Raw genomic sequence first — 27,346 nt, 5'->3', positions numbered from 1 at the left:
AGACTTTGAGTTTCAAAATATTTTATTTAATTTTGATTGTTTTTCTTTATTCTTGTAAATGGATGCTGCAACAAAAAAACATTTTACCGCGCATTATATTACATTGTATGTGACGAATAAAAATCTCATCTCATGTCAAAGTTAGATAAACTAAACTACCGTAGTTAAATCTGATTCCTTAAATACTTTATGGTGGATTTTAAAAGAGTCATACCTGGTTTTATAACTATAAGACTCGATTATTGTTATATTATATTATCAGGTGGTGAAGATGCGGCTGCTCGGGTCTTATCTCGGACTTAAACGTGAGCATATCTCTCCAATACTGGCATCGCTCCACGGGCGTCGGTCCGCTTTTAAGGTCCAAGATTTTACCGATATTAGTTCAATGAAATTAACTTGGTCTTAAAAGTGTTTTTTTGTTATGATTTTTCTCTATTTGTCTTGATATCATCAGTTATACTGTTTGATTTCTGCCTGTAAAGCTCCTTAGAACCTAAAACTAAAGCCAATGCTGTATTTCCTCGGGCGGACACCAGAGAGTGACATCTCTGGGCGACTCCAGTCTAATAATTACATCTCCAGTCATTTATCATGTATTTTTCTACAAAAGGATGTTGATTTTGTAAAACTGCAAAGACATTTAAGTAAAATAGACGATGCAGGGTTGTGTTTAGGGCGGGGCCATGTTGTGATTGACAGTCGTCCCTATCAGTTACTCACTCATACTCAACTGTATTTGCTTCTTCCTCTGATGCTTGGCGTCACGAGGGGAAGAAATGTGAGGAACCTACCCTGGATGAAGCCGAAGCCGTTGGGGTTGCGGGGGTGGAGGGAGCTGAGGGGATGGAGGCGCCGCTATGGGAGGCCGAGGAGGAAGAGCGGGTGGGCGAGGCGTTGCGAGAGCCGGGCTTGGAGCGCCGGCCCCGGGACCGGAAGGCAGCCAGACCCGTAGACGCCCCTTCAGGAAGGATGAACTTCTCCCGGAGCTCCAGGTTGGTGCGGCCGCGAGCTGCAGACAGAGACGGAGACACACAGGGACATTTGTCGTCTGTTTTTAAAGTTTCACGACGGCTCTTAGTTCATCCTCCAGCAGGGGGCGGCAGAGGCAGCGAGCAGTGAGGGAGAGAGTCGGTGCTTCCCCGGCTGCAGACGACAGCATCTGTGCATGTTTCATTCAAGAGTGCAGGTGAGCAGAGCGGGCAGTCAGAAGAGTCAACTATGAGTCACTTTTAAAGGAATAGGGTTGCAGAGGTGTGTGGGAGCAAACGTGGGAGGAAATTCGCTTGATACGCGACGAAAGTCGGAATCTGTGAGATAAAGATGTAGACACAGCGTCACTGCTGAAGACAAATCTATCAAACTGATCTGTACGTCCTCAGACGGATCAGAGGGACAAGCTTGACACCAGTTGCTGTCTCCAGTCCCCAGCGAGAAATTCTCTCTTATAAAGTTAGGACTGCATTTCCTCGCTTGACCACTAGGGCCCCCAAAATATCTGACTTTATACAGACCTTTGGGAGGAGGTCATATACAAATCAAACACCCCAAAACCCAAACACCCATATAAAGATAAAAAATAGAGATAAAAATTATAAGTACAGTGCCATAAAAAAGAATTATATGGATAGAAAAGAAATAAGATAAATAATACCAAAGAATGAAGAAATAAGCATCTTTACAGTCTGGTTGAAGGAAGAGACTTTTGATTGACAGCTGGCAGTGGTTAACAACTTTGGTGTGTAGTCATATAAATAAATTCTTAGTTTTAGGGCACGTAGGAGAAAATCTGAGGGTCGTGATGTCACAGTGGGGTTGTGTCCAGTTCATGATTAAACAGTTTATGATTAAAATCAGCTGAAACCAAAGACCAGCTGACAAACCTTTTCCTTTCCAAGAGCTGTGGACGTGTCTGTTTTTATATACGGACACTTTTCTTAATGGAAGTCTTTTGTTTTTTTATCAAGTTTTACCTATTTTTAAACTATTACTAAGTGTAAAAAGAGGCATGCAGATGACCACTATGCAGCTCTTTTTCATTTATCATGGTTTATAATGTTCCACATTTGCACTTTCAGCAGTGACGAGCGTCTCGTCTCGCTGGCAGATGCTCGTACTTTGATTGCGTATCAACCTAAAGCCTCGGCGGGCGCTGGAGGAGAAGCACGGCCTCTCTTCTCCACGTTTCCAGTTAGCACATCCATCTGAAGTAGCTGCTGCTGCGATGGAGCGTCTCAGCTCGGCGGTTCATACACAGCATGTGTATAAACGTGTGGAGGAAGGGGGAGTGGGTCATGCCTGGCTCAGGAGAGACCCCCAAGTCAAGGGTTTCTCCCTCCTTCAAGTAGCGACAGACAACATGAAGCCTGGAAAAGCAGCCGCGGGAATAAACGAGGAAGCGGATGAAAAGCAAAAGAAAAACAAGGAGAGAGGGCTGCAGCTTTCGGGGCCGTCGCTCCGGGCAACAAGGCCGGGGCTATTAAACGGCTGCACCCCACAATTATGTCCCACTTAAAGCCGGCCGGCAAAGGTGCAACCCTGTAATCGTGTCTCCCGCCAACCGGCTGGCTGGACACGCCCTTAGCCACGCCCAGATCTCAGGCTCCGCCCTCTTCCTGTTAGATCAAGCTGGTGATTGGCTGCTGCAGCATGCAGGTCGTTTCTTAGTGCCAGAGCTGTAAAGCTGAAGACTGGGGGGGGGGCGAGTCCTGCTTTTGCTGTGAGGGAAGCATGAGGCCACAACACCCGCCGACAGGTGAATAACAGACACACACACACACACACACACACACACACACACACACACACAGAGGTGGACAGAGTACTCGACCCCAGTAAGAGTACAAATACTACTGGTCAAAATTTACTCCGTTACAAGTAAAAGTAGCTCAGTCAAAATATTACTCGAGTAAGAGTAGAAAAGTACTTGCTTTTAAAGGTACTTAAGTATCCAAAAGTAAATGCTTTTAAATTTACTTTAAGTAAAAGTAAGAGTAAGAGTAAATTTCTTATTTTCCACATCAGTAAATTACTATATTTTTTCTAAATTAATTTAAGGATCTTTTAACTCTTGTTTCTGAGAATTCGATGTTGAGTTGTTGAAAGCAGAGAGGTAGTTCTGCTTCGGCAGACACAATAAACATTTGAAAATAAATGTCTGTGGTTTGTCTGTGCCCTCGTTTTTTACTCGGTCGAACTCAAACATTGAGTTAAGATACGGCCAAGGATTTTGTGAAAGTCCCTGCTCCGAGTCCGGCTCATTATCAGACTCAGACGACTCAGCGGATTGTCTTTCTTCTCCTGACGCAGGCGTAGCCATTGTTGCGGCTCTGTCTTGACTCTGTCTTGACAAACGCAGGCTACTTTGGCGGTATGGTTTTGAGGAGGCTTGACGTATTTCCGCTTTACGTACATCCCAGTGGAGAGCGTGCACTGTGATAGGTCTCCTCCTTTGACAAAAACAGCTTGTGTCCAATAGGATTTTAGGGAAGAAGAAAAAAGAGCAGACCTGAAAGTAACGAGTACTTTTCAGCCTTCCTAGAAATTTACTCGAGTAAAAGTACAAATATTTGTCTTGGAAATGTATTCAAGTAAGAGTAATAAGTACCAAAGAAATCTAATACTCAAGTAAAGTACAAATCCTCTGGATATGTACTTAAGTACAGTACTCAAGTAAATTTACTCCGTTACTGTCCACCACTGCACACACACACACACACACACACACACACACAGGTATATGTGGACACACAGGTGGTTATAGACGGGACGGACGGATGGATGGAGGAAGGGATGGAGGAGGACAGAGGAAATGTAGATACCTCGGCAGCAGAAATAGCCAGGAGTGACTGTCACTAAGAAACACAAGAGACAACATGAAATAACTGCATGCTGGCGGAGGGATGGAGAATCTCTCTCTCACAGAAACATGACACTCGTCCTGCAACGACCCACAAACACACAAGTCAGGAGGGTCAGGTGAGGTGAGGGGGGGGCAGACATGTTAGTCAGGCATTGCAACAAGGCCAGAACCCACAAACCCACAAACCCGAGAGCTTTAAAGATGAGAGGACAAAAAAGAAAAAAAAAAGAAGAAGAGGCTATCCAGAACAAAAAAGAGTGAGAAAGAGAGAAGGCCAACCTATACGAGATGAGATGGAGCTACTGGAATCGGAGCGGAGGATCTTAAGTCCTGGATGTTGCACTGAGGAAAGAGAAAAAAGAAGGGAGGAAGAGGGAGAGAACTGAGGAACATGCACCATGCAGAACTACAGTTTTATTTACCAAAGAATGAAGAGAGAAAGAGACAGACACGCCGAGGGGAGGAGGAGAAATAAAACCAGAGAGGAGGATGAGCAGAGGTGGAGAGAGACGAGCTGCCAGGGGGCGGGGCCACCTGCAGGTGTGGGCGGCACCAACATCGTCACATGACCTCCAGTTAGGACGTTTGTTTACACTGTTCTGGTTCTGACCCCAACGGGTCGTGGGAATTAAATCGACCGCATTTATCTGCAAATAAATCTTTACATCTTCAACAATTCAGCAGATAAACGGACCAGACGAGTGACTTCTGACGGGAGGTCAGACCTTCGGGTTCGATCTGTGACTTTTAAACTGAATAAAACGGCATCCAAGATCCTGATTGGTGGAGGCGGAGCATCAGGGTCCAGGAGGCTCCTCCCCTTTTCTCTTCCTCGTCTCAGTCACTTTTGGAGCAACTTTTTAGCCCAAAAAAGACCAAAACGAACCGACGAGAGAAGCGTTTTCCTCACATTCCCCTCAGTTTTGACGTAATAAACAAACAGGAAATGCAAAACATCAAACTGAAACAGACATTGATACTTCTTGATGATGGTTATTTAGTTTAAACCGCGATGAAAAGCCTCGTAGGTGACGGCGGAGGACAGACTCACCTCTGCACGGGTCGTTCTTGACCAGGAACTCGTCCAGAGCCATCCAGCCGCCTCCGACTCTCACCATCACTGTACTCCGGAGGATCCGGACCAGACGCAACTGCTGGGAGTCGCCGAACTGTTATTTAGGAGGCGAGAGAGAAGCGACGGAGGAGAGAAAAACAGCGGTTCTTATCAAGCCTCACACCAAGAAACCCGCCTCACCAGATCTGGTCTCTACTTCATGCAAGTCAGGAAAAACATGCACCACTCCGGAGATTAAGACCCAGCCGCCCAAATCAAAGCATCAGCATCTACTAGCCTCTACTCAGATCTATGAAATCAAACCTCAGCAAAGCAAAACAAGTTAAAGCAGCAGCGGCGGAGGAATCTTCTGGACTCGACTTCACCCTGGGTTTAGTCTCTCAGGCTCAAACACATCACAGCACAAACACAAGCGAACTGTGGAACCCGCCTCCGCGTTGCAAAGCCCGTCTCTGTGATTTTATCCAATTAATCTCTTTATCTTGAACACTAACACAAGTTTGAACACTAGAGGGCGCTGGCGTGCAACGGGGAGGCAGCTTCCACGCGTCCGTGCGCGGCAGCGGCTTCAATTTACCTGGTTTCCGAGGAAGAACTACAATAAATCCAGCAGACACGGAGCAGAGGAAGAGGAGGAGAAAGAAACAACACAAGTCACAACGGAGGTCTGTAACGTTTCAGCATCAAGTTCAACAACATCTCAGAGTCCTCGTGAACGTTAACGGAGCTGCATGTGAAACATGGCGTCGGGACAAGGTCGTAAAGTGCTGCTGATGATGAGGTGGAGATGTGAGAAGATGGAGGCAGAGAGGAAGAGTGGAGGCAGAGAGGAGGCAGAGAGGAAGAGAGGAGGCAGAGAGGAAGAGTGGAGGCAGAGAGGAAGAGTGGAGGCAGAGAGGAAGAGTCGAGGCGGAGAGGAAGAGTGCAGCCAGACACAAAGACGTGACAACAGGAAGACCGTTAGTGTCTCCATGGACGCCATCGCCCAGAAGATGGTGATGGAGTGGAGCAAGAAATGCTGCTGGATGTGAAAATGCCGTTAAAAATGCGACAGACGACTTCTCGTCTCCTGAGTTGGTAACTCAAGCATTTTTACTTTCTAACCAGGTCCCAGACGGAGCTCCAGAACCGGGACTTTGGCTTCTTTCGGTTTAAAAAGACCAGATTCTAATTAATCTGATCTGTGGACGAGGTGACGGCGGGAGGAGTTGGGTTTGAGGCTGACGTGCACTCCTCGCTGACAGCTCTGCCTTCAGATCAGTCAGTTAGGAGGAGGAGATCAAAGTGTCTTCAGATCAGTTGCCAATCAGACACACGTTTGCTGTCCCGTCCAAAACTGTCCAGGTTCTGATCTACGGTTTTCTGACGACCGGAAGAGTTGAGGATGTTACAGCCTTTGCCTCGTTTATATTATCGCTCTGTTGGTAGGACTCAAACCTTCTCAGCTTCATCATGGCTCCAGGACTTGATCATTTATTTATGTAGAAAACCTTTCTGATTTATCTTTTTCTTTTCTATTCATGTTTTAATTATTTATTTATTCACCTTCTTCTTCATCTGTTCCTCACTTGTTCTAGCGGTGATCAGCTCTCTCCTCTCTGGACCGTCATAACTATGAATGCCAGTGATGGGCACCAAATAACTGGCAATGAAGGTGCATAACTAACTGTTTTATTTATTTATTTATTTTTTGTTGTTCTTTAAGTGTGTAAAAAAAAAAACTGACTGTAAATATGGGTTGTTTTCTACTAAAAAGTATTATATAACTTCAAGTTCAACGGGGTCAAAATGTCCCGCTGTGCGTCTGTGCCGCCGCATTTACTTGCTTGTTTTAGTTGTGATGAGCGTGAAAAAGATCCTGCAGCGCTGATGTGTTATTAACGTGTGATTGAAATGTTCTCATGTGGAGGTTAAGAAATTAAACATTCAGGTAAAAAACGTGATGTGAGATGGAACAAGTGCAAAAAAATAACTCACGGGGAAAGGAGAGCTCCTGGAAACAGCTATCACCATATTTGTGGTGTATTTGAACAATCATAGCTAATCAGAACATTTTCTATTCATCAGAAACCGGTCCAAACAGCATTTAGGAATTATTATCTGAAGAAAGAAACTTTAAAAAATCTAAGATACTTCACATTTTAATGATAAATGTTGAATAATGTTATTGGATCTCTGTCTGTATCTGAGTCTGGATCTCGTTTATTTGACCGCAGCGGAAGTTTAAGACTTCTCGTGAATCTCGTTTGACCCAGTTCTTCTCTGTTGACCCATTTCATCATTCACTCACCCGATATTTGTTTTCCCCGATCTGCTCCACCTGGAACCTCTTGGCACACTTGCACTGGGCCACCTGCCGCGTCACCTGCAGGTCCAACAGAACCACAAGTCAGCGGCCGCGTCGCTTCTCGCCAGAGCGGCCGACTCCCCGGCGGCGCCGCCTTACCTCGTCCTCGATCTTGTCGGCGTCGGTGGTCGGCCGGTAGGCGTCCTTGTTGGGGTGCAGCGCGGCGACGAACTCGTAGTAGTCGATGTAACCGTCTCCGTCTCGGTCGAAGATGTCGGCCACGGCCGTCATCTCCAGCTTGCTGGTGGGGAACTCTGCGGAGGGGGGGACAGGTCTGAGTGTCGGGGGGGTGGGGTTTGGGTTGGGGGGTAAGCCAAACTAACGAGGGACGTACTGGAGGCCAGGATGCCGTCGATGAACTCCTGCCGCGTGATCTTCCCGTCTTGGTCCTTGTCGATGCGCCGGAAGAAGTCCATGACGCGCGACTTCTTGTGGTTCATCCAGCGCATGTACTTCTTCCTCCACACGTCGAAGTCGAAGTTGGCGAACTCCTTGAGCTGCGGAGGGACGACACGCGTTACTCAGGGACTCTCAGAGTGGCCGGGGCCGTGGGCCGGGGGATGGGGACGTACCTCCTCCAGCCGGTCCAGCGCGTCATTCAGCTTCCTCTGCCGGTCCAGCGCCAGCAGCCAGACCTGCTGCCAGCGGGCGCAGAGCTGGTTGAGCCGCGGGTTTCCCCCTGCGAGCTGCAGGGCCGCCTGCTGCTGCTGCTGCTGATGTTTACCTGGAACAGACACAGACGTGTCATCATGGGTTTGGCTTTAAAAATACGGGAAATTTCCACCCGCTGTCCCACCAGCCCAACCGATGTCCAGTATTACATTTTAATAAAGGTTTACAAGAAACTAAAAAACTTCCTGTCAGCCACTTACAAACTACAATTATGTGCTCAGAATCTGATAATCCAACCTTTGTTGACACTGAAATGATGTGGACATTCCTATGTATGTCATTCCTATAATAGAGCCTAAATGAAAATATAAAGGGAATTAAAAAACATTTATTTATTTAAATATTTTCAGTTTATATACAAATTGATTGTCTTCAAGTGAAACATTTACATTTCCACTCATGTGGCTCTCTGGCGCCGCCCTGGTGCTGCTGACTGACATTATTCTTCCCCCGTGAGAGACACTAAAATTGCAGTTACACATCTTTCAGAACATGTAACTGTTCCCCATCCTGCTCCTCTTTAGGAAAGTAAATTTGGTTTCCCATTTTTAGAGATATTTACATGAAGTCTTCGCTCTTTTGGCAGAAATGCCTTCTCTCTCGTTTGTTCCCGTTGTCCCCGCTAACCTCGCCAGAACTGCCACCCAGGTTAGTGCCAGTTCTCGCGAGGCTGGTGACAATTACGTTTGGAAAGGCTCAGGAAAGCTTTTTAAGAATTATTATATTATAAACAGGAAATTTACGGGAAAATACTAATACGGGAGGACGGCAGGAAAAAGGGGTAAAATACGTGAGTTTCCCGGCCAAAACGGGAAAGTTGACAGGTCTGGCGGGGGGCGGTGTTACGTACGGGCTCCTCTCCTCTCCGCCAGGCTGCTGGGAGGCTCCGCCGGCTTCCTCTTGTAGGTCTTCGTCACTTTGTCCACGTCGGGCTGCTTCCTCGTCATCTCCTCCATGAACGTCTGAAACACACGAACGAGGCGGTGAGGAAGTTCGGTTTAGTCAACAATAATTATGACTAAATATCGTTGTCAACGAACCTTCATCACCTGAGGAAAACGAGACGAGACTAAAATGGTCATGCATTCACCCTTCCTTCCTTCCTTCCTTCCTTCCTTCCTTCCTTCCTTCCTTCCTTCCTTCCTTCCTTCCTTCCTTCCTTCCTTCCTTCCTTCCTTCCTTCCTTCCTTCCTTCCTTCCTTCCTTCCTTCCTTCCTTCCTTCCTTCCTTCCTTCCTTCCTTCCTTCCTTCCTTCCTTCCTCTTTTCTCCCTTCCTTCCTTGTTTACTCCCTTCCTTCCCTCCCTCCCTCCCTCCCTTCCTCCCTTCCTTCCTTCCTTCCTTCACCATCAATCCGAGATGGAGACTAAAATGTCATCAGTTTTCATCGACTAAAACTTGACACGACTAAAAAGGAGAATGAACGTGATTAAAACTAAAATGATAGTTTGACCCAAAGACTAGACTAAAAACAGGCTGCCAGCTGCTCGTGGCCCCACCTGGTGCTCCGTGATCAGGGACTTGAGCTGAGTGATGTCCTGAGGCAGCGGCTCCGTGTCCCTCTGCACCAGCGTGGTCTCTGCCCACTGTAGCCATGACAACAGCTCCTCCAGCAGGTTGGCGTTGTTGAGCACCTCCGTCAGCGCCGTCTCCAGGCGCTGCTCGTGCTGCTTGGCCCACGTCAGAACCTGCAACGGCAGAGACGTCAGCTGAGCCCGTGGGGGGGACGAGCAGTACTGGAGTTGAGGGGGGATGAGGGGGGATGGCATCCCCCCTGAAATAAAAACGGTCAAAATCATCCCCCCTTTCCATCCCTTATGTCATTTCATCAATGAATGTGGTTTTACTGCTATTTCAACATTTAGAGTCATCACCAGAAAAATAACACCAGAAAAATAACTTATTTGACAATTTTCACCTGTTTCAAGTAAATCTTCACTTGAAATAAGTAGAAAAATCTGCCAATGGGACAAGATTTATCTTCTCATTACAAGCAATAAAATCTTGTTCCACTGGCAGATTTTTCTATTTTAAGTGAAAATCTACTTGTAACAGGTGAAAATTGTTTTTTTTTTTCCAGTGATGAGTCTTGTTTTAAGTGTAATGAGATTTTTTTACTAAAATGAGACATTTTAACTAGAAATAAGACAAATATTCTTGTTAAGATTTTGAGTTTTTGCAGTGATCCATTTTACTTATCCTGTGAAGGACAGAGTCATATTGATAAGTTCAGAAAAGTGTTTTTTATTGTTGTGTTTTGATGTATTTGATGTAAGTCCAGTGGATATTTAAAGCTTACAGAAGTCTACATTTAACTGCTGCTATGTCATTCCTGCAGTATTTCTGCAGGTGTTTTGGTCACTGCTATTATTTTGAATATATTATATTATTTGTAACAAAGCACAAATTATCTGTCCCCATATGATAAAATCCTCCATCCCCCCTGATTTTTTTTACAACTCGAGTACTGGGGACGAGGGATGCCAGCGCCGCCGAAGCCGCCTCACCTCCTCGAAGCGCGCCCGGATGATGGTGATCCAGTGCTTGATGGTGGTGATGGAGTCGGGGTGGCACACGGTCAGGATGCCCTCCCCCATGCCGGCGGCCTTGTTCACGTCCGTCCTCTTCTCCTCCACCGTGCCCATGAAGTCTCGGTGCGTGTGCAGCAGCGCCTGCAGAGTCTCCGCCTCCTCGGGGAGGACGCCACGGAAACGCAGAGTCTGCTCCGCCTCCGAGAGCCATTCCAGCAGCATCTGCACCGCCGTGCGGAACTCCTCCGCCTGTGGGGGAAAACCAGAGTCAGGATGGCAGAAGGTGACCGGGAACTAGACCTGTAGGTCTCAAGACCGGTGTTTTTGCGTTTTCCATTTTCACTTGTGTTTGATTCAGATTTTTTTTTTTTTAGGTAAATTGTAGGCTTGTAGTTCTCCAGACCACTTTTTTCTGGTCTTGTCTCGGTCTCTTCAGGGCTCGGATTCTGATAATTGAGAGTCCGTTTCACCAAGGTGACAGAATCTTGTGATCAGCAGTTCTTCCTCTTATTAATGTACAGTTTTGTAAATATTTGTATTTTACATTTGATTTAATGTTTTGGTGCATCTGCATGTGTGTCTGTATTTAATTACAGTTTTGTGTTTATACATATATTATTTGAATAAATATATGGCATCATTGGCCTTTGAATATTGGACATTGGCTTTAATATTTAAAATTCAGGTTTCATCTCCAAATTAAGTCCAATTTAAATCGGTAACATTTACTATTACTATTTTCTGAGGTGGAGGGGGGTGTTGGAGGCTGGTTATTCTGGTAGATACTTTGTGAATAGTTAGTAGTCGTGTCAATCCTTAAAAGCACTGGAGTCAATCCTCCAGTAGTGTAGAAATAGAGGTAGTGCAGTCGCCACACATATCTGATCTCAGCTGATGGATGAAAACATTTATAGTGAGTTCAACATCATCATCCACTTCTCTGTGTTATTGTGCTGCAGTTGAATACAAGCTCATATGGAAACTAGCTGAACCAGGATGGAGCTGATGTTCTACAATCACGCAGTTATTGTCTCGTCTTGAGCTGAACTAGTCTTGGTCTTGGTTTAGGTGGTCTGGACTACAGGTCTACTGGACACTGACTGGTTACATCCTCACCTGTTTGAGCCCCTGCTGCAGGCGGGTCTGCTTGGTGACGGACAGGGCGCAGACCGTGTCCCAGCGGTTGCTGAGCTCCTGAAGCTGCACTTTGACCCAGGCCGTGTCGTCGCGGCCCGTCTCCATCAGGTCCCGGGCCGAGCGCTTCAGGGCCTGAACGCTGCCAGTTCTCTTCCCCATTTCCTTCTGGAAAGCCTGGAAAAGCCGATCAAACCCGGCGTGAAGAAACGAAGGACGGCGAGAGAAAGAAGCAGTCGCGCGGTAATCTGACGGCGTTCACACCTTGTGAGCATCCATGAGGTTGGACACCAGGTCCAGGTCTCCGTGGACCGGCTGGTCCTCAGCCAGCTGGGGCTCCACCCGGTACAGCCAGTCCACCAGCGCCTGCAGAGCTTCTGCAAACTGACCCGAGAACAGCAGCGCCTCCTCCAGCTTGTGCTGCCTGGAAGTCGGGGAGAAGACGAGAGCCGTCAGGAGAGTCCAGTAGGGTTGTTTCTTTCTGCCTGTTTCAATTTTAGTTTTAGTCTAATCTTTGGGTCAAGCTATCATTTTGTTTTTTATTAGTTTTAGTCACGTTCATTCTCCTTTTACTCGTGTCAAGTTTCAGTCGACTAAAAGTCTGAGCATTTTAGTCAGAATTGTCCAGGACCATTTTAGTCTAGTTTTAGTCAAAGATTGTATTTAGCCAAACCCATTTTACAATTCAAACAAGATTATCTTATTATTATATTGTTGCTACCTTATAGACTCAAGAATACATTCATTCAAGATACAGAAGACTCTAATTTGAGTTTACAACATATTTATTTTTCTACATTTAAGATAAGATAAGATGAATCTTTATTGTCTCCCTTAGGAGAAATTTGTCTTGGACACGAGGCACGGCGACAATCATACTCCAACAAACATAGAAACAACCCTGAAGTCTTTGCCCAAACATAGAATCAAACCACACTATAATTAACCCACATCAGTTCCCACTCCCAGAAAACCCATTACACAATAGAAGAAGAAACTTATTGCACAGAGCCCGACTGAACTTATTGCACGGATGTCCACATTATTGCACTGACCTACACAAAAGAACCTACACAAATTTCTCCTCATCTTTTTCCTTTGACGACACATTGGGTTTTCTTTTCCACATCTATGTAGGAAAGTGTATCCAAAGAGGGTCTCTTCTTCTTCTCCAGCCCCAGAGAAGATCCCCGCGTTCCTCTTTGTAACTTTGTTTTTAACTGACGTGAACCTAGAGCTCTGCGTTAACGGCATCAGCCTCTAACTCTGCAGCTGCATCTTCTGGATCTGATTCCTGCTGCAGCGACTGGGATTGAGGACGTGACGTCACCCAGCAGAACTAAACCAGAGAAACTACTGAAAACATGGACATTAAGGATCTTTGGTAGAACATTTCGTCTCGTTTTGGTCGACGAAAATGAAGACACATTTTAGCAGAGTTTTTATTTTGTAATCTACATTTTAGTCTGGTTTTTATTCCTCTACGATATTGCATTATATATTTAATTATCGTTATCTTCACATGACCAGCATTTTCGTTGCGTCTCTTTTTCCTCAGGTGATAAAGGTTCGTTGACGACGATATTTAGTCATAATTTTCGTTGCCTCCGGGTTCCTACCTCTCCACGCTCTTCCCACAGACGGTGTCCCACTTGTCCCGCACTTCCCCCACCAGGTGATCCAGCCGCTGTGTGTCTGCAGGCAGCTGAGCTTTGTCCCTCATGGCTCTGCCGGACCTCACCGTGGTGTCGTAGACGGGCTGCTTCGAGCCCAGAGCCTTCTGAAACTCCTGCAGGGGTGGAGAGAGCAGGTGAAGGGAGACGTGAGGAGGTGAAACATCCTCCCGACACGCGGGTGACACGTTTCAGTCGGCGACCGGTACCTTGTGCTTCGTCAGCTGAACCTTGATCTTGTCCGGCTCGTTGGAGATCTCCAGCTCCGAATCCAGCCTCTTCTCAGCCTCCTCCAGCCAGTCCGTCAGCTTCCTCCAGGCTTCGTGGAACTGAGGGAAAAGTTCACACATGTGGGTTCTGCTCTTAAACGAGGACCTCACCTGGAACCCGGGTCTCTGATCGAGGACACGCACCTGCTTGGCTCTCTTGCGGGCCTCGTCCAGGTGCCGGCCGCGGTCCAGCGACCGCTGCACCAGCTTGTCCCAGCGGGCCTGAACGCTCAGCAGCAGGTTCTTGATCAGAACCACGTCCTGCTTCAGACTGGCGAAGCGGAGCTGCGATCCGGCCTTCTCCAGGGCCAGGACCTGCTCCCGGTGGGTGTTCACCTCGTTCACAAACACCTGGGTGGACGGAGGAGCCGCAGTCAGCGATTTCACCGAAGATACAAACCTTTACCATGTATATATTATCCGTTTTTTTGTGTTTACTATTTTTTTTCTCTTGTACATTACTAATTTTTCTACATCTTATATTGCTCTTTTTTATTATTTAGCTATTTATTGGTTATTTCTATTTACATTTTTTGTATAAACCGTTGAGCGTGTGTGTTTGGCTGCTGCACGATTGAATTTCTCCTTTGGGAGATCAATAAAGTCTTCTATTCTATACCTGTCGCTGCGTTAGTTTCCCACCTTGTGCTCGTCGATCTGGAACAGGACGGTGTCCAGGATGAGACTGGGCGGCTGCGCCATGTTCAGCGTCTGCTCCGCCTGCGTCAGCCAGTTGATGGTGTCCTGCAGAGACGTCTGAAACCCGGTCGCCAAGGAAACGGCCTCCTCCAGCTTCCCCTGAAAGGTTTAAGGAGGAGATCAACTAACCCGCAACCAAACAACCAAACCGTCCCCGAAGCAGACGGACGTGTTGATCCAGTCTCACCCTGCGGTCCTCCATCTTGGTGTTGAGACTCCCCCATTTGTTCTGCAGCATGGCCAGGTTCTGCTGGGTCTGGGTGGTGCCAGGTGCGGCTTCGTCTCCTCCGCGGGCCAGCAGCATGGACTCTCCCTGATCCAGCAGCCGGTGGTACTGGTCGGCCCGCTGGGCCAGCTGAGCCTGCAGCTCCTGCAGATGGACAAGAGAAGAGCGTGAGGCGGCGTCCGGGCCCACAGGTAAGCGTCGGCGCGTCTGACGGGCCGGTTTCAAACCGCTGACACCGTTAAGAGTTTAACCATGTGTAGCGTCAATTTACTTTAGTTACTATTTTATATAACTAAATATTATTGTCGTGGAAAAAAACATTAAATGCTCTTTAATACGTTCTGTCCAACCAGGTGAATAACTGGACTGAAACTGAGTGTCTAAGTTACCAAGAATAAGATTTGAGATGATCCAGATTTCAATAGATTTAAAGGTATTATCCATGATTTTGGAGAGCTAGCAAGATTTGAAAGTGGCACCTCCTCTAAGCCCCACCCCCTCCTCCCCCTCCCGTAGCGGTACCCTACGCCGTAGGCGGCATGAAGGCATCTGATTGGTTCTTTCCCCCCCTGCCAAGCCTCTGGTCCTGAACCAATCCGTTTCATTCGGACCGAATGAAACGGATTGGTTAGAGTTTTTACATGATTTAAGCTGGGAGGGGGAGGAGGGGGCGGGGCTTAGAGGAGGTGCCACTTTCAAATCTTGCTAGCTCTCAAACATTGCATACTATAACTTTAAGGGTCAGAATTTACATCAGGTGTGTCGATGCAGAATGTCGATGAAACAAAGGAAGTATAATGATTTTAAGGCACAAAGGATGATTCATTCTTACGATTCGAGGAGACAAAAACATCTTTAAGGTCAGTGTTGATCTTTTTACCAATCTGCACACTTAGTTGGGCTGATTTGGTTTAATCGAGTGGCCAAAGCTGAATTTTCCATCACAAATATAAAGAATTATTCAAGAAATAGTTAAAATTAAATTTAGTCCAGAGTTAGAGTTTTATATTATATACACATATAGCTATATAGGTGCAGGTGTGTGTGCAGGTGTGTAAATAGGTGCAGGTGCAGGTGTGACTCCGTTACCATGTGCTGCTGCAGCTGCTCGCGGGCCGTCTCAGGTAAACCGCCGGTGGGTTTGGCGGCAGACAGCTGGCTGTCCGTCCTCCTCAGCCACTGCAGGAACTCCTCCAGCTCGCCATGGAAACCTTCCGCCTGCAGAGAGACAGGTGAGAGGGCTGAGCCAGGACACCTGGATGGAGGCGGAGCCACCGCAGCGGTCAGTAACCACCTACCTGGTGCAGCGCCGCCTCCAGCAGCTTCTGCCGGTCCTGGGTCTTGAGCAGCAGCTTCTCCCAGCCCTGGTTCAGCCGGTCCAGCTGGTCCCTCAGGTGACTGGCCTCGTCGCCCGGAGACGACTCCAGCAGCTCGCCGGCGGCGTTGTTAACCGTCTCCACGGTGGAGTGGTGGGACAAGACGTCGTTCCGCAGAACCTGGGAGCGAATGTTAAAACCGTTTTACCCACGATTATGAAGAAGAACCGAGCAGCAATAATGGAAACGCGACTTACGTGGTGTTTGGCGAGCTCGATCTCGATGGCCTTGGGGTCGGAGCTGACGGGCCGCTGCGTGTCCAGGGTGGTGTGGGTGTGGCTCAGCCAGGCCTGCAGCTCCGAGAGGGCGTGCTGGAACTGACCCAGGGCCAGCAGCGCACCCTCCAGCTTGTGCTGCAGCAGAGAAAAGACCAGGTTTCCATTTTAGTCTAGTCTTTGGGTCAAGCTATCATTTTAGTTTTTATTAGTTTTAGTCACGTTCATTCTCCTTTTAGTCGTGTCAAGATTCAGTCGACTAAAAGTCTGAGCATTTTAGTCTTATTTTAGTCAGAATTGTTCAGGACCATTTTATTCTTGTTTTAGTCAAAGATTGTATTTAGCCAAACCCATTTTACAATTCAAACAAGGTTATCTTATTATTATATTATTGTTACCTTATAGACTCAAGAATACATTCATTTCAGATACAGAAGACTAACTTAAAAAACGGATATTAAGGATCTTTCTTAGAACATTTCATCTCGTTTTGGTCAACGAAAATGAAGACACATTTTAGCAGTTTTTATTTGTCTACGATATTGGATTATATATTTAATTACCGTTATTGTCACATGGACCAGCATTTTCGTTGTGTCTCGTCTCGTTTTCCTCAGGTGATAAAGGTTCGTTGACGACGATATTTAGTCATAATTTTCGAAAACAACTTTGGTGAACCCTCTCACCTGTCTCTGGGTGATCTTGTCCCCAAGGTTTTCCCAGAGGTGTCTCAGTTCGGTGAGCGGCTCCTGGATCATGTCCCGGTCCGTCTGGTCAGACACTTTCTTCAGCAGCAGCTCCCCCTGGTGGCACAGCTTCTCCATGTCGATCTGCTGCTGGTACACGTCCACCTTGTACTGCTGCTCGTGCAAAGAGAGGGGAAGAGATGGGTGACGAGGTACAACGTAAACATTAATACTATTAATGTTTAATAACTTAAACATTAAGTTATTAAACGTTTAAGTTTAATAAACTTTTTTACACGTTTTCTCTTGCTTTAACATATATAAAGTGGTCTCCCCTCAGCCTGCCAACTCAGAGAAGGAGGAAAGCAACCAAATTCTGCAGTGTCTGTACAGCCGCCCGGATGAGCCATACAGTCTGATGTGGCTTCTATAAGCCAATAAGATTCTGCTCCCGTCGTTACGTAACGATGGGAGCCATTTACATAGGTCGGCCTCCGATGCGTGAAACCACGCCCACAACTAGCTGGAGCTTACGCAATTTTTTCATAGCGGTGTATTGCGTCATTCAGGCACCCAATCAGCACAGAGCCTCATTATCATAGCCCCGCCCACTCAGAATCCCTCATAGATAATGAGGTTACAGAGTGGGAAGATAAAGACATGGCTCAGAGGCTGAATTTCTCTTTTATTTAGCAAAAACAATCAAAAGCTTGTTTTTAACACATTCAAGGCCTGTTTAAAATAGGTATTAGATGCCATAATAGGTCTCCTTTAATACGGACAAATCTTGACTTAAAGCTTTGGGTCGAACCTTGAGCTCCTCGATCTGCTGCTTGACGGTTCCCAGTTCGGTTCCCACAGTCGACATGTCGCACAGTTTGATCACGGCGTTGTCCAGGTAGTCGAACATGGACTGGAGACGACACAAGAGATGAGATCACAAACATTAAAGCAGAGACCAAACAGAATCTGGATCTGGTTTAAAATGATCTAAACGGGTTTAACCGGAGGGAGGCGGAGTCTCGCACCTGCAGGGCGTCCTGGTACTGGACGGAGGCGGTCATGGCCTCCTCCAGCCTCTCCATCCTCTCCCTCCACGTCCGGTTCAGACCCTCCCAGGCAGCGTTCATCTGAGACGGGGACAGAGGACGTGTCGGGTCAGCGTGGGACCGGTGACCCAGTAACGGATCTCCACGACAACCCAGCGCGCGTTCTCACCTCGTCGATGGTCTTCTTCACCTCAGGTTTCTCCGTTTCCCCGCAGGCGAAGATGAGGTCGGCCCCGAGGGTCCTGACGAACTCCAGCTCCTCCCGCAGGCCGTCCGTCTCCGCCTTGATGGCCTTTTAAAAACACAGTCAGGTCAGGTGAGGTCGCGGCTCAGCGGAGAGGTCAAAGGTCATGGGCGCCTCAGTACCTCGGCGGCCTCGATCTGCTGCTTGATGAGCGACGGGTCGACGCCGGGGTCCTCCAGCTCCTTCACGATGTCCTGCGAGTCCCGCAGCGTGCTGAGCAGCGCCGCCACGTCGGCCCAGAACTTCCCGGCCAGGTCCAGCACGTCGTTCAGCTTCCCCTCGCGCTCCTCGGCCCGCTGCCGGATCTCGTCCCACAGGGAGCGCAGGCGCAGGAGGCGGGACCGGACCGCTGCGGAGAGGGGGGACAAGAGGGTCTCACTGGGGAGTAAATGTCCTGTCGGGGGGGTCGTTGCCACCTCCGAGGACTCGTCAGTCTACTCCTACTGTCGGAGGACAGAGAGGCCTTTCATCGGAGGGGGGGGGGCAAAGTTCTTCAGAGGGCAGTAAAACAAAGACACGTGTGTTTACTCTGCTTCAACTGGAAGAAGATCAGACTGGACTGTGTGGAGAGAAAATCCACTCAAAACATTTGTGCATATTATTAGATTTGTGCTCGAAGTTCCAGGAGACAGGAGCTCGAAGACAAAAGGATAATTAGGAATTCAAAAAGCCTCCGACACAAACATCGTTAAATACGGCTGCACGAATCGCACAAAGCTGCAGATACGCACAAATGGTTTTGAGACTCTTTTCAGGCCTTCAAGAAGCTTCACAGATTCCTCCGTACATGGTGCATTTAAGGACTGGTGGAAAGCTGGGTCATCTGAGTTTTAGTCTGAGTCCAGCGTTATTTCCCTCAGATACTTAGTTACCTTTTAAACTTGTCACGAATTGTGAAAAATTGTGGGCCTGAGTAAGCAAGAATAAGAGGTGGTATAAGAAAGGTGCTAAGAAAGCACCCTGTGGTTATAACACCTTTACTTTGTAATAGTTTATTCCTCATATGGACAATAAATGTCTAATTTGTTTCTAATTACATAGTGGACACAAAAAAAATAAAATGCTGGTGGAAAGAAAAAGAAAATGAACAGAGGGATGCCCTGATGTCAGATGCATATTGTTTTAGTTTGAAATAAACATCTGTGTCTAAACACATAGGACTGTTTTCTGACCCAGGACCAGTGGAAAATAAGACTACTTTTCAAACTCTTTGATGCTCTCAAGTTGCTGCTATACCATCCGTCCACAGAGCAGTTTGTTGGATGCAACAATGGGAAATTGTAGTTTTTAGCTTCTGATGACTTGCGTCTGTATGTTTGCCTAAGCTGTTGCTGGGTGACTGGTGAGGATGGTGAGGATGGGATTGTGCCTTCTTGAATGGATTTTCAAGACGCATCAGCAGTGCAGGCATTTATGAGCCGTACAAATGCCATTAGATGTTTTAAAGCAACGACCGCTTGGTGGTGGAAAAGCTGACGGTCAGAGCAGGAGGCAAGGAGACGGTGGTCTGAGGTGTACTGAAGTAGTTACCTACTTCTACTAAGTATCTAAGTAAGTAAGGAACTAAGTATCGAGGGAAATAACACCGGACTCAGATGAAAGTTCAGATTAACCACATTTCCACCAGTCTTTAAATGCACCACGTACGGTTCTTGGAGAAAAGAGTCTCAAAACCATCCTGCTCAAGGTTCTTCCCTCCTAAAGGGGAGTTTTTCCTTGCCACTGTTTGTTATGTTTATGTAATAATTGCTTGGTGTTCATGTTCTGGGTCTCTGGAAAGATTCTAGAGACAACTTCTGTTGTAATAGACGCTATATAGATAAAATTGAATTGGAAAAAAAATAAATTGACAAAAATGTGCGCGTATCTACAGCTTTGTGCGATTCGTGCCCCGATTTGTGTGTAGGAGGCTTTTTGAATTCGTAATTGTCGTTTTGTCCGTAACTTTGAGCAAGTTAGAACGCAGATAATACGCACAAATGCTTTGAGTGGATTTTCTCTCCATAGGACCGGGCCTCCCGACCGGTTCTGTCGCCCAGAACTTGAACAGGAGCCTAAAACAGGATGTGAGCAGTTGTCACTTCTTTCCCCGTCTGCCGTGACCCACTTCTGATGCCCCGTCCCGGTTACAGACATGCCGGCATTTTCCATTTTCAGTAAAAATGTTTTACGGCCCCAAACTTGGCGAGCTCTGGTTTTTTCCACCAGCTGATTTTTTTATTCCTCCCAGTTAAAGTTTTGCAAAAATGAACGGACGCACGAATTAATCAGCGCAGCTGCAGGGCCGTAAAAACCTTGGATCATATCTGCCCCCTCTTTAAAAGAGAAACAACCCCGAGGCCCGGTTCTGAGCGGCACGCACCCTGAGCGGCGGGGTCGTCGCGGGCCGCCCGGCCGATCAGCTCCTCCCCGCGGGCGCAGAGGGCGGAGAAGCTGGGCAGCAGCTTGTCCAGCTCCAGCCCCTGGGCGCGGTGATCCGCCAGCTGCTCCCGGATCTTCTCCACCTCCGCCGCCACCGGCGGGGGCTGGCGGAGCCGCTGCACCGCCCCCTCCAGGGTCTCCAGCAGCGGGTCCATCTTGTCGTGGAACTGCGGACGGAAGGAAGCGGAGGAGGAAGTCAGGATGGAGTCTGGCGACCGGATGAGACACGGCGTGGGCGTCCAGCCATCTGTGTCCCGCTTTTAAACATCTCAGGATCCGGGAAACATTAACGATTATGGACTTCATCTAGCGCGGAGGAGGGACCTGCTCACGACTCAGTCCCCTCTGAGGGAGTCGGGGAACCAGAGTACAGTCTAGTAAACTACTGGCGCTTTTCCACTAGTACCTACTCAGCCTGACTCGACTCATTTCCATACCCGGATCAGAAGTAGGCGAGTTGGAACGAAGCTGCTGTTACGTACTTGATTGTGACGGAGAACATGGATGAGATGATATATCTGCTACTTGTGGCTTGTGACTCGATATAAAATTAAAACATCGGAGGGAGAGAAGGCTTCAAGCGGCGAGGTTTTCTGGAAGACCCACTCCGGCTATTGTGGTCCTTCACTGCACAATAATCACTTTTTAATTGTGTTAGATCTCGGTGCTGCTGAAAGCTCCGTTTGTAGCCCTGAGCAGACCTGGACTGAGAAAGCTCCTGGTATATTTTCTCATTCCTCGTCGGCCCATCTAGCTCTCTCTGAATATTCTCCTCAGCCACCAGGTTTGAGAACGTCTCCACCTCGGGATTAGACCACGGAGCAGACTTTTGTGCTGCTGCAAGTCGCTCTTGAAATGATGTCACATCCTAACTCAGACATCTGATTGGTCAACCACCCGACCAATCGGTGGCCTGTAGTGTGATGACGTCAGATACAGCCCGACTCGGCCCGCTTAGAACCGGCAGAATAGAAACAATGGAAAAGCGCTGAACTGAGGCGAGGCCAGTGGGGCTGAGTAGGTACTAGTGGAAAAGCGCCATATGAAAGACTAAAGGAGCAAATCTCATCTAACAGAAACACCTTTAACCCTTCATGACCTTCCATAGAACAAGTCCGCCTAAGCATATTTTTACATTTCTGCTATACTGCCATTTATGGAGTATTTTTATTTTCTATGCATCAAAACAACCCATATAAGCCAATCCCTAATAATCATTATGTCACAAATCCAGACTAACTAAATAAATAGCTAAAAAGTGCAAAAAACTACCAAAACATTTTTTAATTATTTTTTAATTTTACACATATTTTTCTAAATACAGAAATCCGACAGTTAGATCCTTCAAAACTGTGAATTGGAAAAAAGTAACACAGAAGCCTTTCAAACCTCTGGAAATGAATTCATACTTTAGTTTTTGAGATATATTATTTTATATATCGCGTTTAGATATTGTGTCTTCATCCGGCGCTGAACTCAGCTCCAAAACTTTGGTGGATCCATAATATGTGTGTGTGTGGGCTTGTATAGTGCGTGTATGGTGTGTGTGTGTGTGTGTGTGTGTGTGTGTGTGTGTGTGTGGGTTGTCGCTGAGTAATCTTTTCGTGAAAATCTCTATATCTATAAATAACCCGCGATGTCAGTTATGAAGATTTCGCAATTTTACTGGATTATTATGGGATTTTTTTCCAAACGATTTAATGGACTAAAACTCTGGGACACTAAATGCAGGATATGTAAGTGAAACTCTTCCTGTTTAACCTGCAGAAATAATTATTGCTGTCTTATTTGGTTGTAATTGTACATACGTTTTGAAAATCAATATGCAAACGGGAGCGCCGGCGCTCCAGCCGGTCATAAAGGGTTAAACAGGTTTAATAAATAATACAGAATGATGCAGGTATTGTTACTCGTGTGCAGGATTAGACTCCATCAGTGGTCTTACCTCCACCAGCTGGGTGATGGCAGTGAGCCGTGACCATGGAGAAAATGATGGACAGCACAGCCACAATGAACAAGGGATGGAGAGATGGAGGGGTTAGGGTTAGGTAAAGAGTGGCGTGGGTGGTGGTGGGGGGAGAGACAAGGGGGCGGGGTTTGAGGATGAGTGACACGTGGAGTGGTTTGAGGGGGTGGAGGGTGGAGAGACAACACAGTGAGTAAAACTCGGTCATGCACAGAGATCAGCAACGTCGGCGGCAGCAACGGCGGCGGTCCGATGATGTTTCATGAGATGAACAAAGAAAACATGTTTACACGTAATAAATCCACTAATTGAAAAAGAAAACAAACACCGTGATGTAAAGATCTGGTGACATTTATCAACATTATCTTATTAGTGTGGAGCAGACGAGATCAGACGTGAGTGGAGTTAAACTGAATTATGATGAAGACGTGACGTGTGTCTGGTACCTGGGAGGACTGGGACACGGCCTCGTCCAGCGCCGTGGCGCGACCTTTCACCTCCTCCTTGATGGCCAGGTAGCGCCTCTCGGCGTCGGAGTAGCGGCGGGTCACGCCGGCCCCCTCCTGGAGGCTGAGCTGCGCCAGCTGCGGTCCGATCTTCAGCAGCTTGTCGATGTGCGGCTTGTGCTCGGCGATGGACTCCCGGAGCAGCTGGGGGGGAATAACGGGTAAACGGGTCAGTTTGGTGGCGTGATGGGTGTTGTTTCTGTCTGACTGTTATAATTTTAGTTTTAGTCTAGTCTTTGGGTCAAGCTATCATTTTAGTTTTTACTTTGTCATCCTCCTTTTAGTCTTTTAGTTGACTAAAAGTCTGAGCATTTTAGTCTTATTTTAGTCAGAATTGTCCAGGACCGTTTTAGTCAAAGATTGTATTTAGCCAAACCCATTTTACAATTCAAACAAGGTTATCTTATTATTATTATTATTATTATTATTATTATTATTATTATTATTATATTATTGTTACCTTATAGACTCAAAAATACATTCATTCCAGATACAGACGACTCTAATTTGAGTTTACGACATTTATTTTTCCGCATTTCTCCCCATCTTTTTGTTTTTCGACGACACATTGGGTTTTCTTTTCCGTGTCTATGAAGGAAAGTGTATCCAAAGATGGTCTCTTCTCCCAGCCCCAGAGCACATCCCCGCGTTTCTCTATGTAACTTTGTTTTTAATTGACGTGAACCTAGAGCTCTGCGTTAACGGCATCAGCCTCTAAGGTCCGGTTTATGGTTCTGCATTAATTCAACGCAGAGCCTTGGGTTGTAGGCTACGCGGCTACGCGGAAGGCTCTCTGTAGCCTACGCCGTAGCCTGACATGCACCTCCCAAAAAATGCGGTCTGCGTCGAGGCGACGCAGACCGAGAGGGCTGTGATTGGTTTGCTTCGTAGCAACGCATTTCCGGTTCCAGACTGCACCATCCCCGCCATTTTTAAACATTTTGTTGTTGTACACGAACAGAACATTATCAACATGGACCAACTCGAGGAGCGACTCATTGAGGAAGTCCATAAAAAAAAAAAAAAAAAGAAGAATCAACTAGAGACGACGATAAACCATTTAAGAAAAGAACACAACCCCCTAGCGTTCTGGGGGGGTACTGCACCGCGGCAAAATGGAGTGACGGAGAAGTCCGAAGGGTTCACCACGGCGTCACGGCAACGGCGTGTGCTCTGCGTTGGTGTAATGCAAAACCATAAATCAGCCTCTAACTCTGCAGCTGCATCTTCTGGATCTGATTCCCCGCTGCAGCGACTGGGATTGAGGACGTGACGTCACCCAGCAGAACTAAACCAGAGGAATCTACTGAAAACATGGAGATTAAGGATCTTTGGAACATTTCGTCTCGTTTTGGTCAACGAAAATGAAGACACATTTTAGCAGTTTTTTTTTTGTAATCTACATTTTAGTCTGGTTTTTATTCCTCTACGATATTAAGTATTTATGTATGCATTATGTATTTAATTATCGTTATCGTCACATGACCAGCATTTTCGTCTCGTCTTCCTCAGGTGATCAAGGTTCGTTGACGACGATATTTAGTCATAATTTCCGTCTCACCCTCATCTGGTCCTGCTGCAACCGCAAGGCGTCTGTGTCGATGGCCGGCGGCGGGAGCTGAGCGATGAGCGTCTCCGTCTCGCCCAACCACGGCTCCAGCTCCTCGTGGGTCTCCCAGAACCGGGCCACCAGAACCTGGGCCTGCTCCAGCGCCGAGAAGCGCTCGCTGTGGCTCCGGCTCACCGCGTCGTAGCGGGCGCTGAGCGAGTCCGTCTTCACCTGCGGAGGGAAGGCAGACGCTCGGAGGCTCAGACTGGTTCTGGCTAGGGCTGGGTATCGATTCAAATGTCAAGAATCGATTCGATTCCGATTCTTAATATTCAGAATCGATTCATGATGACGGTTTAACGTGGGACTCACCGTCAGCGCGTCCTGCTGGGCGGCGCTGCAGGACTCCAGGATGTCGTCCCTGGTGCCGAGCAGCTGGTCCACCGTGTCCTTGTGCCGGATGATGTCGATGTTGAAGGCCCGCTGGACCTGCATCTGGGCCACGGTCACATCGGGCTCCAGGCTCAGGGGCCCCAGAGACGCCAGCTTCCGCTCCGTCTCCGCCACCCAGGCCCGCTCCGCGTCCACGGCCTCCTCGTACTGCGGGGGGAAAGACCACGGTGAGCAAACGCCCGGCGTTGACCCGTCTCACCCGAGTTAAAGCGCCCGCAGTACCTGCTGCGACCTCTGGATGGCGGCCTGCACCAGCTGCACCCGCTGAGTGATGGTCTCGTCGGCGTGGCGGTAGCGCTGGTTGGCGTCGGCGACGAGGCGGTCCAGGCCGTCGCGGGCTCGCCACGGCACCAGGTCCAGCAGGGCGCTGCCCACCTCGTTCACCGTGTCCAGGACCAGACGCTTCTCCGCCGACACCTTCTTCAGCTCCTGCAGCGGAGAACCCACAGTCTCAGAACAGTCTCTCACCAACACAACTCTAATGTTTTTATCTTAATCATGTATTTATATGTCACTTGTTTATAAAGGTCTCGTGAATCAAATCTTTGAAAAGTTAAATGCCGAAAATTGTAGAGAACTAAAACCGAAAGCCTTAAAACCCAAAACTATTTCGTAGAAGCTGCTCGTCAAAACGTTTCAGTTGTTTTAACTCATGACTTAAATAAATATGGAATCATACGTTTAAAAAAAACTCCTTTACTCCACCTTTCTCATCACGACTGCTTCTCTTCAGTCTGTTAACGCAAGTCTTTTGGTTCTTTACTTTCTACTTTTGGAAGTTAAATTTAAGACTTTTTAATACCATTTTCCCTTTTTTAACTTAAGACCAAAAAGACAAGTCACTAAGAAATCCAGCGCTGAGGTCGAGGTTGCCAGATCTGGCTGACAGGTTCCAGCCCAAACCCGCGGAAATAATGAAAAACCAACCGGAATCATAGATTCTCTATATTAAAACCGTCAATTATGAAATGTGGAATACATTTAGAATCATACGCAAATGAAGTCAAAAAAGGTTCAGGCTCCAAACAAAGGCTGCAGTTAAATACAGTACATTAAAGCAAATATAATATCAGCTCGGCAGTTTCTTTTCTCTGCCATAATGGAGACTTTTTTGTTAATAATTTTCCTAAATATTTGGGAAAAACCAGGAAAAAGCAGCTCAAATGAATATATTTCAGCCCAATTGTGTTGTAACTTTCCCAACATGGCAACACAGATTTAGAACCTCCGCAGGAGAAAGCCGGCAACAGCAAAAAAAACTGGTCCTGAGGCAGGGTTTCCATGGCAACGCCGTAGGTGGGCTGATGCTGGAAGAGCTGAAAATGTCACCACAGCAGCTTTGTAAACAGCCGAGACTATTTGTGCACTTGAGCCGACTCGTCGGTCCGGAGCGGCGATTACATCACGGCTCGGAGGATCAAACCCTTATTTCAGCTCGGAGGTTTCGGATCGTTTTCCTTCCTTGGAAACGATTACGAGCAAAAACATCTGAATCTTCAGCTGGGATGGAAAACACTCCTCACCTGGGGTTATTTATAGCAGCTATTTTATCACAACAATAGTTTATGGAGATTAACTTTAATTCTGCTGGAAGTCTGTAAAGTTCTGCAGCTGGGAGGTTTAACAGGGTCTCTTGTTGCCATGGAGACCGATAAACGTCCCGTGTTGCTATAAATACTTCAGCAGGTGGGGGAATAAATATTATATTTGACATTTTCAGGAGGTTTATCTTGTATCCCACCTTCTGTCTCTCCTGGTACGCGGGCGTGGCGTCCGTCTCCACGCTGCTCAGCTCCGCCTCCACGCCGTCCAGCCACTGGTTGAGGTCGTCGTGGGCGCTGGCGAAGCGCGTGGAAAGCTGCAGCGCCTGCTCCAGCGTGCGCAGCGCCTTGCTGCTGCCGGCCGTCATCTCAGCGTACCGGGACTTGATCCCGTCCAGCTTCTCCTGGATCAGCAGAACCTCCTCACCTGCGGGAGGAGAGGCGGGTCCGGTCAGGGCTGCGCGCTCGCTCCCCGGGTCACAACACAGAACCGAGCGCAGAACCAACACTTAACAAAAGCAGCATTTGGACTTTTATCTGAACGCTGGGGTTTCCTGGGATCAACGTCTAAACGTGTGAAGTTGTGAGCTCCAGAACCAAGAACCAAGACCAACACCGGAGTCTGGAAGTCAAACCCGACAGGGTTTGTTTTGGCAGGATGAAGCTTTTCTTCCAGTGGTACAAAGATAATTCATCTCCGTTGATGTTTCAACGCTCGTGTTTCTCCTCCATCTCCATGGCAGGAGCAAAATACTTAGCATTTAAACTAAGTAACTAACTTAAATTAAAGTAAGTAAAGTTCACAGCTCGTTTCAGTCACTTCATAAACACTTTAACGTATAAAAAAAATGAGA

At 47.4% G+C, this 27,346-nt stretch overlaps 1 protein-coding gene across 18 annotated transcripts in view; it reads right to left on the bottom strand.

Moving 5' to 3' along the window:
• macf1a (microtubule actin crosslinking factor 1a) overlaps positions 1-27,346 on the bottom strand; it is a 263,047-nt gene that overhangs the window by 6,898 nt on the left and 228,803 nt on the right. For 10 of the 18 annotated variants that reach the window (XM_061741356.1, XM_061741357.1, XM_061741358.1 and 7 more), the window contains 33 exons: positions 26,693-26,919; positions 25,174-25,380; positions 24,871-25,098; positions 24,511-24,729; positions 22,890-23,093; positions 20,419-20,644; positions 18,179-18,405; positions 17,982-18,104; positions 17,792-17,893; positions 17,575-17,676; positions 16,764-16,937; positions 16,060-16,215; positions 15,785-15,982; positions 15,576-15,704; positions 14,448-14,630; positions 14,204-14,359; positions 13,706-13,912; positions 13,502-13,621; positions 13,239-13,408; positions 11,884-12,043; positions 11,602-11,796; positions 10,462-10,734; positions 9,454-9,642; positions 8,807-8,918; positions 7,857-8,008; positions 7,619-7,781; positions 7,384-7,538; positions 7,228-7,302; positions 5,515-5,532; positions 4,914-5,031; positions 4,142-4,204; positions 3,822-3,854; positions 795-1,012 (listed from right to left, as the gene is read on the bottom strand). In XM_061741356.1, coding sequence (XP_061597340.1) covers positions 795-1,012; positions 3,822-3,854; positions 4,142-4,204; positions 4,914-5,031; positions 5,515-5,532; positions 7,228-7,302; positions 7,384-7,538; positions 7,619-7,781; positions 7,857-8,008; positions 8,807-8,918; positions 9,454-9,642; positions 10,462-10,734; positions 11,602-11,796; positions 11,884-12,043; positions 13,239-13,408; positions 13,502-13,621; positions 13,706-13,912; positions 14,204-14,359; positions 14,448-14,630; positions 15,576-15,704; positions 15,785-15,982; positions 16,060-16,215; positions 16,764-16,937; positions 17,575-17,676; positions 17,792-17,893; positions 17,982-18,104; positions 18,179-18,405; positions 20,419-20,644; positions 22,890-23,093; positions 24,511-24,729; positions 24,871-25,098; positions 25,174-25,380; positions 26,693-26,919 — 5,282 coding nt within the window. The remainder of the gene's footprint in view (positions 1-794; positions 1,013-3,821; positions 3,855-4,141; positions 4,205-4,913; positions 5,032-5,514; positions 5,533-7,227; positions 7,303-7,383; positions 7,539-7,618; positions 7,782-7,856; positions 8,009-8,806; positions 8,919-9,453; positions 9,643-10,461; positions 10,735-11,601; positions 11,797-11,883; positions 12,044-13,238; positions 13,409-13,501; positions 13,622-13,705; positions 13,913-14,203; positions 14,360-14,447; positions 14,631-15,575; positions 15,705-15,784; positions 15,983-16,059; positions 16,216-16,763; positions 16,938-17,574; positions 17,677-17,791; positions 17,894-17,981; positions 18,105-18,178; positions 18,406-20,418; positions 20,645-22,889; positions 23,094-24,510; positions 24,730-24,870; positions 25,099-25,173; positions 25,381-26,692; positions 26,920-27,346) is intronic. The other 8 variants (XM_061741349.1, XM_061741353.1, XM_061741351.1 and 5 more) reach the window with 6 other exon arrangements.

Source organism: Cololabis saira, chromosome 15 (genome assembly GCF_033807715.1).
Source record: "Cololabis saira isolate AMF1-May2022 chromosome 15, fColSai1.1, whole genome shotgun sequence".
NCBI classification, from domain to species: domain Eukaryota; kingdom Metazoa; phylum Chordata; class Actinopteri; order Beloniformes; family Belonidae; genus Cololabis; species Cololabis saira.
The sequence above is the reverse complement of the archived record's forward strand: the minus strand, read 5'-3'. Positions and strand labels throughout refer to the sequence as shown.